Below are 13,941 nucleotides of genomic sequence, written 5' to 3'. Positions count from 1 at the left end.
ATATTTTGCAGATTTTACAATTAACCACCATTTAACCATATATGTATATGTATGTATGTATATATGTGTATATATATGTATGTGTATATATATATATATATATATATATATATATATATATATATATGTGTGTGTGTGTGTGTGTGTGTGTGTGTGTGTGTGTGTGTGTGTGTGTGTGTGTGTGTGTGTGTGTATATATTTGTGTGTTGAGTGTGTTTGTTTTATTATTTGGTCTTTTGTTTATAATTATTTTTATTTTACAGATTCATAATTTTACAATTAACCACCATTTAACCATTATTTTATTGTGTAATAGTGTGTCATTAGTTTTAATATTATGAATGAACATTTTTGGTGTTGTTAATGTTAACATGCAAATATTTATAAAAAATAAATAATTAGAAGAGAAAGTGACTGATGCAACCCCAAGCAACGGTACTTTTACACTGAAATGTGGGTGAATATTAACTAGTTTATTGCTGCTGTGTTGTATATTATCTGGCTTCAGTCTCACCGCTGGTGTGTGTGTTTGGCGGAAGAGCGCGGAGAAGATGGCAGACGGAGCTGTTGTGGATGGAGACAAACTCAGCAAAAAGTACATTAATTTATTATAGCATTACAGCGATTATGTTTATTTTGTACGAAACGCTAAACATAAGTTTGCTTGTGTGCATTGTATTGCTTAGCGTGTCTTTCACTGCTGTGAGATTCGGGTCAAACGCATGCCGGGCAACGTGGCTAGTTTCGCGTGAACGCGATTGACTGACAGAGTGTTTTGATTCCTGTGTTTGTGCCGATAATTCTCTCGCCAGCATCCTCGCGAATCTCGTTTATGCTCGTAAATCCTCAAATTGCACAGCCGGTTGCATTTAGTTGTCCAAATGACAACTTCATTCCCCATAATTCCTTAGCGGCTCTACAGAAAGCTAATGGCGTATAAGAGGTCAGAATTTTCCGTTACCCAGTTTTTCAAAGAACCGACTCGGCAATTACGGCAATTTTACGTCGTGACTTCGTAAATATATCTTATTGTAACGTCCCTGCGATTAGGCTATTAAAGTATCTTGTTTTTCGCCTTATCACTCGAAGTTTTCTCTGAATGCTTTCACTATCGGTTTTCGGGTCACGCTAGATTCGGACTAGCATGCTAGGACACTACTCTTACAACAGGAGTAACTTAGTTTCATTATTATGCCGTTTCGATTTCAGCTAAAGAGATTCTTATCTGTGAACCGGTTCAAATGATTCATTGGGAATATCAGACTCAAAAGAACGAGTGGTCAGCTGTTTTCCTCTCTCTTTCTCTCATTTTAGAGCTCTGTTTCACCTGTCAGGACGAGAAAGTATTTCATAATCGCAGTATTATTATTCTAGAATTTCTTCACATGGTAACATTTTACAGCAAGGTTTTGTTTACATTAGTTAACAGCGTGGCCTAACAATGAAAAAAACTTCGAAAGCATTTATTAATCTTAGTTAATGTTAATAGTAACATTTACTATTATATTATTAAAGTCAAAAGTTGTATCTGTTAATATTATTTAATAGATAAGCAAACATGAACTAACTACAAAGTCATATTTATATTAACTGACTGAATGTAAGGCTCATTGCAGTTACTAACATTAACTAATGAGACCTTATTGTAAAGTGTTACCAGCAACATTTTTTTTATATATATATATATATATATATATATATATATATATATATATAAACAGCAATGATACCAATATGTATTTATGACAGTGAAAACTAATTCCATAGTACCATGGTATAACCGCATAATATTAATTACTGTACCATGGTACGTTTCTGTAAGGGTGCAATAAATCTGACCCTTATTTTTTTTTTTTGATTCATCAAATAGGGCGTTCGCATCATGTTGAATCTGGTCAGAATATGCAGGCTGCAAGCGTTCAGGGCGCAGACGTTTGCTCTTCCCTGTTCACAAAGCCTGCCTTTGCTTATTCAAGGAAGTCGCTGGAGAAGTGGCAAAAGGTTGGTGGTCTTTCCATTTAATGCGAAAAGCGACCAACCTTTTGTCACTAAAAAAATATTGCTTGTTAGAGACTTCCACAGCATGAATGTGCAAGCTGTGCGACAGCAATGCCAGTAGTGTTTCTCCGCATGGCGTCTGAGCTTCGTTCTAACCCTATATGTCTTTAGTGAGCTGAAAAGGCGCATGAAAGCTGAGAAGAAGGCAGCTGAGAAGGAAGCCAAGATTAAAGAACAGCAGGACCAGGAATCCAATGACAAGCCACAGCAAAATGCATATGGGGCCGATGAGGAAACCCTGGACCCAAATGTATGTTGAGTATTGATTATGGAAGATATATTTCTGGAACACAAATTCAGAATCAATTGTGACTGATTCATCTTGCCTCTCTTGTTTTCAATACAGCAATACTTCAAGATCCGTTCACAAGCCATTCAAGCCTTAAAGGGAACAGCTGAAGACCCGTACCCTCACAAGTTCCATGTGGACTTGTCGCTTATGGAGTTCATTGAGCGATATAGCAACCTTCAGCCAGGGGACCACTTGACTGATGTTGTCCTCAATTTATCAGGTAAATGTTTTCTACTTGTTTTTTAAAGGGATAGTTCACCCCAAAATGAAAATGATCCCATAATTTACTCAGAGTTATAAAAAAAATGTATCCTGGCTCTTTCAAGCTTTATATAAAGTAGTGAATGGTACTTTTCTTTTCTTTTCTTTTTTTTAAGCCCAAAAAAGCACATCCATCTGTTTTTGTAAGAAAAATATTTCCGGCGGAAGAGTGACCTCTGACCCGATGTAGCTTAAGCTGGGGCCACACTATAAGATTTTTTTAAATCTTCTAAGATTTTAAAAATTTGAGAGACCACAAACATGACTATAAGAAATCACAGATTTAACCGTTTTGTTCCTCTAAGTGCCACGATGTGATCAGGAAAGCACAACACACACACACTAACAAATTCCATTCACAAACAACAGTTCAGCCTGTGAACACCGGAAACCTTGCAAAAACTTCCATCAAACGTGACTTTAAAGTAAACCAACATGGCGGACGACCGGCAAAAAGAAATTTAACATTTTGGATATTTACGATTCGAGATCAGGGCGGCTCAGACGTTCTTCCGAGCAGATTCAGTCACTCTTAACACACCTTACACCACAGGAAAATCTGATAAGATGATCTGTTGGACCATAAAGATAAGCGGGAATTTACCTAGGATTGTCGGAAGGGGAGAAATCGGTCCAAAATTGCCTGAATATTTTGTAGTGTGTGCCCTGCTTAAGGTGAGAGGAGACGCCTCTCACTGTTCAAACTCAAGCTCGTCCCACATTTCTCTTTAAAAGGCTTCTAATTCTTGACCTTTGTTTTGCTCTGTCATCTGCGCTTCCACGTTCGCCAATACATCATGCGTCAGGTCAGGGGTCACTCTTCCACTGGAACTAGACTCGCGCTTGACCGTTGGTAATGCGCAACACAAATCTCATCCACCTATTAATATATCTTTAACAAAAAGAGACATTTCTGCTGCTTGATCCAAAACATTGTCTTAAAGGATTAGTTCACCCCAGAATGAAAATTTCCTAATAATTTACTCACCCCAATGCCATCCAAGATATCCATGTCTTTCTTTCCTCAGTGGTAGAGAAATTATTTTTTTTGAGGAAAACATTTCTGGATTTTTCGTCTAACAATGGACTTCATTGGTTACCATCGTTTTTAAGTCCAAATCAATGCAGTTTCAAAAGTCTTTGAAGTGTTTAAACGGGCTGTACGCGATCACAGCTGAAGAAGAGGTTGTTATCTAGCGAAACAATTGGTAATATTCAAAAACAAATGATAATTTATAGACTTTTTACCTTCAATAGTTCGGATTGAGCTGATCAACAAACGGACAGGGAACTACGTCATCACGTTGAAAGGTCACGCCGCGCCGGCAGAAGTACCGCCCCACTGTTTACAATGCGACCGTACGTAGGAGGATAGTTCAAATAGTATTGTTTGCTATTATATATATATATATAGTAATAGTATTCAATGAATATGAATAGTATATGAATAACATTCTGATGAATATGAATAGTAGTTCAAATAGTATTGCCGGCGCCGGCGTGACCTTTCAACGTGATGACGTAGTTCCCTGTCCGTTTGTTGATCAGCTTCCTCAAAAAACATAATTTCTCTCCCACTGAGGAAAGAAAGACATGGATATCTTGGATGGCAATGGGGTGAGTAAATTATTAGGAAATTTTCATTTTGGGGTGAACTAATCCTTTAAGAAACATTTTGATCCTTTTCCTTATTTTGTGCCTTTGTGTTTTTGCTTGATTGAAAGGTCGTGTCCACGCTAAGAGGGCTTCAGGTGCCAAGCTGCTGTTCTATGACCTGCGAGGAGAAGGAGTCAAGCTGCAGGTCATGGCCAACTCCAGGTCGGATTTGCACTCTACGGCATCACGTTTCACAGGCATTTCACATTTTGACGTAGTAACTTAACCTGTGTTTTGTTATTTGTTCCTAGGAACTACAAATCGGAAGAAGATTTTGTGCACATCAACAACAAATTAAGGCGCGGGGACATCATTGGTGTCCGGGGGAACCCTGGCAAGACAAAGAAGGGCGAGTTGAGCATCATCCCAGTGGAGATGACACTGTTGTCTCCGTGCCTTCATATGCTTCCCCACCTTCACTTTGGCCTGAAAGACAAGGTAAAGACTAGTTTCTTTAAACTCTCTTTCGGTTTTACCCTTCGTTTTCAGCACACCCTTTGACTCTGGTATTTAGGGGTACAATTTAGTACTGGTACTGATGTTTATTCATTGTTCCTTTAGGAAACCAGGTTCCGACAGCGATATCTGGACCTGATTCTTAATGACTCTGTGCGACAGAAGTTTGTTATCCGTTCCAAGATTATCACTTATCTCCGCAGTTTTCTGGACCAGCTTGGGTTTCTTGAGGTAAGGATGACACAAGAGGGAGATCTCTGCAAAGAACAAGTGAAGTGCAGATTAGGGCTACACGATATATAGTTTTAGCATTCAATTCAATTCAGATTTATTTGTATAGCACTTTTTACAATACATAGTTTCAAAGCAGCTTTACAGAAAGTGCATTTCAGAAACGTACATAGAGAAATACAGTTAGTTAATCATGTATTAATTTAGGGCAAAACATATCGCCAGCGTCGAGTCGTCTCTTCATAGGCGTCTCGTCTCGTCTCTTCACGGGTGTTGGGGCATCTGAAGTTTCCATGAGAGGCTGGATATAAACTGGAGCTGACGAACTCTATTTACCTTGGGACTAGCGTCCCGAGATAACAACAGAAAAGCAGATTGGAAATAATTAGCATAGCTGCTGTTCATAATATTAATGCATTCGATATGATTCAACTGTAGTATAAAAGGTAGTATTATGCGAACGCTTGGCTAAAGAGATGCGTCTTTAATCTAGTTTCAAACTGGGACAGCGAGTCTGAGCCTTGAACAATATGAGGAAGGCCATTCCAGAGTTTAGGAGCTAAATATGAAAACACCCTTCCTTACATTAGTAGACTTAGATCAAGCATTGATATCACAATGTGCATCCGTGATGTTCATTGTTTTGCAGGATGTGCGATGTCATAGGGATTGTAGTTGATCTGCACTACGGTTCAAAACGCACGTGATTCAGGGATTAATTGCAAAGTTTAACCATCATACAGTGAAAGTTTATCATCTGCACTTGTTTTAGGTCCTGTCAGTTTAAACATTTAAGCAATTTTGAACCATTAGAGCCCAAGAAGATGCGAAAGAGAACTCAATTCTGAACTTGTGTGCTGTTTTCTGTGTGCTTTCACATCTATATGTGCTTGAACGGACACATACATGCAGAATTGTCAAAATGCCCGTGTCGACGAGGATCCTCGTAAACACAGTCGCTTATTGCTCACGTGAATGTAAACAATTGAGAAAGAAAACGGATTGGATCTGTGCATTCAGTATTAAAGTGACAGCAGCCTAATAAACCTGCTTCTGTCTGTCATTAATGTTAATCAAACAGCAAAATACAAAGAGAAAACCACTTATGTAGCTTTATCAAAGATGAAATATATTTAATTTATACAGTGAAGACTATGCAGTGTTATTTTTACATTTGAGTATTCAATTTACCGTTCAAAACCAGAATACAGTTGGACTTACCTGAAAACATAAAGCACTGTTTATTTCATTTGTATCTTTGTTCTGTTGTATTTGTTCTTGCTTGTAATGTTTATTACGTTCTATGCAGATTCACTCCCCTACAAAATCGCCCCAATCATTCTAGAATGCCTAATTTCACTAGATGACTTGAATAGCTCTATTTGGAAAGAATTGTTTTGAATCGCTGAAAAACAAAATATCGAAGTTTCATTTTTTTCCCCAATATCGTGCGGATTGAGATGGTCTGCTGAGAGAGTTTCTTCAATTGCTCCATGTTTTACTGGTTGCCATTTTGTTTTAAAAAATGTTTGTGTTTTACAGATTGAAACACCAATGATGAATCTGATACCTGGTGGTGCTGTAGCAAAACCTTTTGTCACCTACCACAATGAGCTCAATATGAACCTCTACATGAGAATTGCTCCTGAGCTTTACCATAAGGTAAATGTGTCACTGTTCAAATTTGAAATGTTGAAGTTCTTGAGTTATATTGGATATCTAACCTTCATCAATGTTTCAGATGTTGGTAGTTGGTGGAATCGACCGTGTGTATGAGATCGGGCGTCAGTTCCGTAATGAAGGCATCGATCTCACCCACAACCCTGAGTTCACCACATGCGAGTTCTACATGGCTTATGCGGACTATCATGACCTGATGGAAATCACAGAGAAGCTTCTCTCAGGTTTGTTAGAAGTGGGCTGAATCCAATTTATTTAGCTCATGTGACTCAGATCAGATTTTTATATAACGTTATGAACGGCACAAACCACATGTAATCTGATCTTTTCAATTCTGATTTGGGCCACTTCCATATGTGGTCCTAATTCTGATACAGGTCTGATGTTTTACAATGTGACCTCAGTCTGAACAGTCACATAATTCATGTGACTTTTGTGTCACTCTAGATTTGTCTCAACATTTGTCACAATTCTGAACTGATGGACATCACTCTAGTAGTTCTTTGAATATTGGAAGACTCAGTGGTGGGACGGTGAGCTGTTATACGCTTAAATATTACGGTGACCGCTCTATACAAGCAAAATTTGAGGAAAAACTGTACAAGAAAAACATTGCTTTCTTCCTCCTCGTCTGCGTCCTCATATCACCTTCGCACAAATTCGCTGGCTTCCGTGGCATATAACCTTATAAATAAACGCCTAAATGCTGCCTTCAGAAACCTCTGTGTTTCCTAAATATGACAGTACTTGCCGTATTTGTTATAGTTTTTTTGCGTGTGCAGTGCAGTTCAGGACCGTAACCACTTCACACTCAAATCTGATATTCAAAAGCTAATGTGAACGCTGAACAAAAAAATCAGAATTGAGCATTAAGGCTTGCAAGGGTAAACGTAGATTTCTCACCTTTCTTAGGATCATTGAGACCCCACGAGGTGAGATCTTGCATGGAGCCCCAGTCCGAGGGAGATTGACAGTCATGTTTAGCTTCTTCCATTTTCTAATGATTGCTCCAACAGTGGACCTTTTTTCACCAAGCTGCTTGGCAATTTCCCCGTAGCCCTTTCCAGCCTTGTGGAGGTGTACAATTTTGTCTCTAGTGTCTGTGGACAGCTCTTTGGTCTTGGCCATGTTAGTAGTTGGATTCTTACTGATTGTATGGGGTGGACAGGTGTCTTTATGCAGCTAACGACCTCAAACAGGTGCATCTAATTTAGGATAATAAATGGAGTGGAGGTGGACATTTTAAAGGCAGACTAACAGGTCTTTGAGGGTCAGAATTCTAGCTGATAGACAGGTGTTCAAATACTTATTTGCAGCTGTATCATACAAATAAATAGTTAAAAAATCATACATTGTGATTTCTGGATTTTTTTTTTTGATTATGTCTCTCACAGTGGACATGCACCTACAATGACAATTTCAGACCCCTCCATGATTTCCAAGTGGGAGAACTTGCAAAATAGCAGGGTGTTCAAATACTTATTTTCCTCACTGTATATAACATGTCTGAAAACACCAAGTGACGTTTCTGCTTTCACAGGAATGGTGAAGCACGTTACCGGAGGCTATAAGGTGACGTATCATCCTGATGGTCCAGAAGGACAAGCCCAAGAAATAGACTTCACTCCTCCCTTCAGACGGATCAGCATGACTCAAGACCTGGAGAAGGAATTGGGAGTGAAGTTTCCAGCTCCTGACACCTACGACAGTGATGGTAAGGGCTACAGTCAATAAACAAACGAGCACAGAGAAGAGCTGTTGAATCACTACATGAAAATTACTCGAACATGTGGAGCTTTACTTTTTAAAAAAAACTCATTTTTTTTTGACAGAAACGCGCAAGTTCTTAGATGACCTTTGTGCTCAGAAAGAAGTTGAATGCCCTCCTCCTAGGACGACTGCTCGTCTTCTTGATAAGGTAAAATGCTTTGGCCAAAAACTGACACTATAATAGAAATGCGATGGAAAAGAGCTCGCGGATTCACTAAACATTCCTAGGAATAAAATTCTTCTCAACTGCTATTTTATTACTTAAGTATAAAGTTAAGAATACTTTATATTCCCAAAAACATTTCTTAAGATTGATCTAAAGACAAAACTTTATAATGTTTTTAAAAATCATTGTAAATAACTTCATAAACTTCGGATAACCTCCAACTTGTCTTAAATTTCCAAAGGTGACATGTTTAATACATTTTAAATATTAAAGGGATAGTTCACCCAAAATTTAAATTGTCATCACTCACCCTCAAGTTGTTCCAAACCTGTATGAGTTTTTCTTCTGATGAACACAAAAGATATTTTGAAGAATGTCAGTAATGAGTGGAAGAATGTGTGTAATGATACGCATCCATTTTCTTTCTCAATGGTTTACATTTAATACATGAACTAAAATAGGCTATAAATAATTGCCTTATCTTAAAAAACTAAATTTATGGAAATTATTTTTTAAATGTAGGACATATAAATATATAGCAAACTGAAACGGTTAAAAGAGAAATATCAATGTAAACATCAATTATACTTAAATATCAATGTCAGAGGTCAGAACACAAACAAAATATTTTATATAAAACGAATAAATAAAATGTAGCAGCAAACTGAAACAATACAACATGAATAATGAAGCTATACCTGACTAATCTCACCGATCTCAATCTTCGCATATTACAAGAAAGGAACAAGTTTGTCCACGTTGTTGGAGAGAAGTGAGCTCTGTGTCTTGCTCACAATGAAGCCGGGCTTTGAGAAGATGCGCTCTGGTGTGGAAGATAAGTTAAACGTCATGCTGTAAGCGATACTAGTTTAGATTCCACACTCCGCACGAACACTTGGATATGTGCCTGATATTAGCGCACCTTTATCGAGGATAGCGGCCATGTCAGGTGGCTAAAATTAATGCTACTACTTGCATGTTTTAAATAAGTCATGTTTGAGGTCACACATCAAACTGATTTCGCCATATTGTTGTTGATTTTTCCATGTAGTTGGTGGGAGACTACCTGGAGGTGAAGTGCATCAACCCAACATTCATCTGTGATCATCCACAGATCATGAGTCCTCTAGCAAAATGGTATGTGCCTGACTTTGATTTCTAGTTTTTCACTCTGTAGTTAAATCACACATGATCAAACCCAGGGGTGTCCAATCCTGCTCCTGGAGGGCCAACCTCCTGCAGATTTTAGCTCCTACCAGCTCCAACACACTTGCCTGGACATTTCTAGTGAGTCTCTGTAAACCCTGGTTAGCTGGGTTCGGGTGTGTACCCTCTGGTGGTGTTCGGTCTTTTTTTTTCTTTTCTTTTTTTCTTGTTTTGAAATTTTAAATTTGCTACTGCATCGGAAAACTTGATGAATTTTGTGGCAGTCGCTGTGTGACCACAAAAAAAAAGTATGGAGCTAAGTGGTAGCTCCATACTCCCCATCACCACCACCACCAACATATGTATATGAACTGGTGTGACTATAACAAAGCTTCTGGAAAAATTCCAAAATTCTGGAAATAAATTTATTAATTCAGCCACAATGCAGTAAACACACAGACATCAGGAAAGGGCTTACACTCTAAAATATCGAGAGTACAAAATACACACCCACTAAAATGCACGCAAATGAACTGGTGTGGCTGTAAGAGGTTGAAATCAAATTGATTAACCTCTGATAAAGTATTCCTGTTACATTTTTGTTGAATTTTGATGTATTTTTCTATGTTCAGGTTTGACTGTAGTACAATTAATGCAAAAACACTTCAAACCAACATTTCAAACAAAATCTAAACCTTTACAAAGTTGTCTTTGAGAAATCTAAATGTATATCCAAATCCACAACTTAATAAAGAATAAGTATTTGAGATTAGAAAGCCTTTTTTTATATAGAGCTATATAGGAATCTAATGGTTAAAACATGGCTTTACTGTTTTTTTGTTTTTTTTTTAACTCCCACCAGATGGCACTAGGTAATATGCCTTCAAAATGTTTTATTTTAAAGGCAATGTCTCTATTTTAACATGAAATGCTGCTTTAATTGAAAAGTACACAAAAAAAAATTTGTAGAACATTTTTTAATTATTTTCAATTGAAAACTTTTTTTATCATAATTGTCACATTAATATGAATTAGTACCTTAAAATTCTCTCAAGATACAAAGGAAAAAAGAAAAAATATTACTGAACAAAAATTATACTACATTTATTTTACTAAAACTAGTTAAATTTGGAGCTGAACTCCTCAGGACAGGTTTGGACACCCCTGATCAAACACATTCAACTGCTGTATTGTCTGTCTCTCCTCCCCAGGCACAGATCACAGAAAGGTCTGACCGAGCGCTTCGAACTCTTTGTGATGAAGAAGGAGATCTGCAATGCCTACACAGAGTTGAACGATCCTATCAGACAACGAGAACTGTTTGAGCAGCAGGCTAAGGTGAAGCTGAACTATCAAATACCTCATTTTCTGTGTTAATCTTGTCCTGAATTTTAATTTCGGGGGACTTTCTCAGTTTTCAAATTTTGTCCTTAAAAATATCAAACTATTGCAAAAATTCCAATCACTTGCTGTTGGCTCTGGTGGTTTGTGTTGATACACTGAATTTGCATGAGTATTGTAATTATATTGAGAAGTATACTAATTTTAATAAATTATTTATTTTGTATTCACGTTAGACCAATTACACTATTACATTTAGTGTTTTCATGATATCTGTATCATGTACGTTACCATTCAAAGGTTTGGGGTCAGTAAGATTTTGCTTTAAAGAAATTACTGCTTTTCAGTAAGGATGCATTAAATGAAAGGGGTGGTTGATTATGATTTCACTTTCTAACTTTAGTCACAACGCTCAAAAGTTCAAAGCAAAGGGAGATATTTTCTTTTAAAGAAATCACTTTTTAAGGACTACAACAAACGGCTGGTAGAGACCACACAACATTCCTCCGACATTAAAATTTACATTAACCCCGCCCCCGGGAACGCGATTTATAGATTATCTAGACAGAATATGCTAATCAATGACTAGACGATAACTACACATAAGCTAATTCATCAACTAACCATTCAGAAATGTCCTGTTGCTTCTACATGTTGTCACTTCTTCTTGAGTCTCTCCATCATTGTCTGACTCCGGTTTAAACATAAGTCTAAACGTTTTAGAAATTTTCAGTGCGTGTCTGTGTGAGGTAAAAGGACACAAGCTGTTGTAGCTCCGCCCTCTGTGCCGGGAGCAGCAGCTCATTTGCATTTAAAGGGACAGACACAAAAACGGTGTTTTTGCTCACCCTCAACAACTTTAACATGCTATTTAAAAATATCTGTGGGGTATTTTGAGCTAAAACTTCACATGCACACTCTGGGGACATCAAAGACTTATTTTACATCTTGTGAAAAGGGCATTATACCATCCCTTTAAACAAAAGTGACAGTAAAGATTTTTGTAATGTTACAAAAGATTTCTTCTATTTCAAATCAATGCTGTTGAACATTCTCTTCATCAGAGAATCCTGAAAAAAACTCTATCATGGTTTCTGCAAAAATATGAAGCAGTTTTCAACAGTGATAAAAATCAGAAATGTTTCTTGAGCATCAAATCAGCATATTAGAATGATTTCTGAAGGATCATGTGACACTGAAGACTGGAGTAATGATGCTAAAAATTCAGCTTTGATCACATGAATAAATTACATTTTAACATGTATTCAAATAGAAATCAGCTATTCTAAATTGGAATAATATTTCACAATATTACTGTTTTGACTATTTTTGATTAAATAAATGCAGCCTTGGTAATAAACATGAGACTTCTTTCAAAAATCTTTTTGAATGGTAGTATATATGGCTGGGCATTAGACGAATTTCACAATTCGGTTTCGATTAATTGGAGCCTATCAGGCTAGATAAAAAATATCTAAAGCTGTAAACTACAGGAAACAACAGTTGGTGCATCACTATAATATTAAAGGTTAAAATTAATCTTAAATTCAGGAAGCTTCTATTAATATGCAGGGTTGAAATTTCTTTTGAATGCACACCTGCTTTTTACCTTCTTTTTACAATTTGCGATCACGTGTCCTTTGTACAGGGAGCGGCGGTACGGACCACACATTTTACAAGATAAGATGTTAAAAGACGTCAATGACGCTCAGGAACTGTTGCGCAACAAATCCTCAGACACCGTCCTGTCAGTCATCTCTCCCTACTATATTCACGTGATGTACTGTAATGTAACCGACTACAGCAGCAAGCCTAACTTGTCCCTTTTGGGGCTCCGTAGAATGCGTTACTCATTTTCCATGCCTTTTCGAATTCAGAATTGGCTTCGGGCACATCACTAACAAGCTGCTTTGGGTAGAAACTAGAAAGTAACCTCCAGGTGAATGAATGTTCATACTGTGTCCGCAGGCCAAGGCAGAAGGTGACGATGAGGCGATGTTTATTGATGAGACCTTCTGCACTGCCTTGGAGTACGGGCTTCCACCCACGGCTGGATGGGGCATGGGCATCGACCGGCTCACCATGTTCCTCACAGACTCCAACAACATCAAGGTATGACCCACCATGACACCTTTTCAGTAGAGCTACTAGAACCTGTAAATAAATCAGTCAAAGATGATTCTGTGGATGGTTTGAAATTAAAACTTGGTCTGATCTGAATTGATGTGCTTTCCTTCAGGAGGTGCTTCTCTTCCCTGCTATGAAACCTGAAGATAATAAAGCAGCTTCACCTGCAGAGGGCACATCAGTGTAACTCTGAAGAAAACACACCTGAGGATTTCTTGATTCAACCTGAACTGTCCAATGTATTGTCACTGGTTAGGGTTATAACCTGAATATTCAAGACCTATGCACTGTTCATAATGGAAGGAAGGATTTCAGCAGTTCTTTTAACATACGGCTCACAGTTTCATGGGGAATAGGAACCTTGTTTTCTTTTCTCTGTTTCCCGTTGTCGATTTCCTGCAGTTTTGTGACCTGGGGTGATTAAACAAGATGTTTCTTAGACATATTTGGATGTTTTATGATCTTCTGTCCAACTGTATTTTTTAACAATGGCTGTTCAATTGAATCCCATTAAATAATGACTTATACAACCAAAACGGTTTGTGTGTTTTGTTTCTGTATCATCTCATCTTAGTTTTCTCTCCTTTTGTTTGCTTAATTTGCTCAAAATATAATATGCTATTTTAAAGCAGTTTTGTAATGGTGGTAATTGTCATAATTTGCAAGCTTGATGAACTCTAAGGCCTGGTTTCACAGACAGGGCTTAGATAAACCAGGATTAGGATTAAAATTTATAACAATACTGGTGTGCTGTGCA

General features: G+C 37.6%; 1 protein-coding gene across 2 annotated transcripts; it reads left to right on the top strand.

Moving 5' to 3' along the window:
* Positions 1–497: 497 nt before the first annotated feature.
* On the top strand, positions 498–13,720 carry LOC311079809 (lysine--tRNA ligase-like). 2 transcript variants are annotated; one of them, XM_084109531.1, is made up of 15 exons: positions 503–595; positions 1,871–2,001; positions 2,170–2,308; positions 2,405–2,570; positions 4,336–4,429; positions 4,519–4,705; positions 4,829–4,954; positions 6,497–6,616; positions 6,696–6,858; positions 8,175–8,348; positions 8,467–8,552; positions 9,622–9,707; positions 10,928–11,054; positions 13,026–13,169; positions 13,297–13,720. In XM_084109531.1, exons 2-15 carry the CDS (start codon positions 1,883–1,885, stop codon positions 13,369–13,371), a joined length of 1,806 nt encoding a protein of 601 aa, XP_083965657.1. In that variant the 5' UTR covers positions 503–595; positions 1,871–1,882; the 3' UTR covers positions 13,372–13,720. The 2 variants fall into 2 exon arrangements, with proteins under 2 accessions (XP_083965658.1, XP_083965657.1); XM_084109532.1 differs by lacking the exon at positions 1,871–2,001 and having other exon boundaries at positions 498–595.
* Positions 13,721–13,941: the final 221 nt, after the last annotated feature.

The sequence above is a fragment of the Abramis brama genome (assembly GCF_963993115.1).
Source record: "Abramis brama genome assembly, chromosome: 3".
In the NCBI taxonomy this organism is placed as follows: domain Eukaryota; kingdom Metazoa; phylum Chordata; class Actinopteri; order Cypriniformes; family Leuciscidae; genus Abramis; species Abramis brama.
Note: the sequence above shows the minus strand (reverse complement) of the source record. Positions and strands in the feature narration are given on the sequence as shown.

What these genes read in the sequence shown, in the direction of transcription:
- LOC311079809 (XM_084109531.1), top strand. Translation starts at nt 1,883, where the DNA reads ATGTTGAATCTGGTCAGAATATGCAGGCTGCAAGCGTTCAGGGCGCAG. An exon ending in CAGGTCATGGCCAACTCCAG is followed by an intron (nt 4,430 to 4,518) that starts GTCGGATTTGCA and finishes ATTTGTTCCTAG; the next exon opens with GAACTACAAATCGGAAGAAG. An exon ending in CACAGAGAAGCTTCTCTCAG is followed by an intron (nt 6,859 to 8,174) that starts GTTTGTTAGAAG and finishes CTGCTTTCACAG; the next exon opens with GAATGGTGAAGCACGTTACC.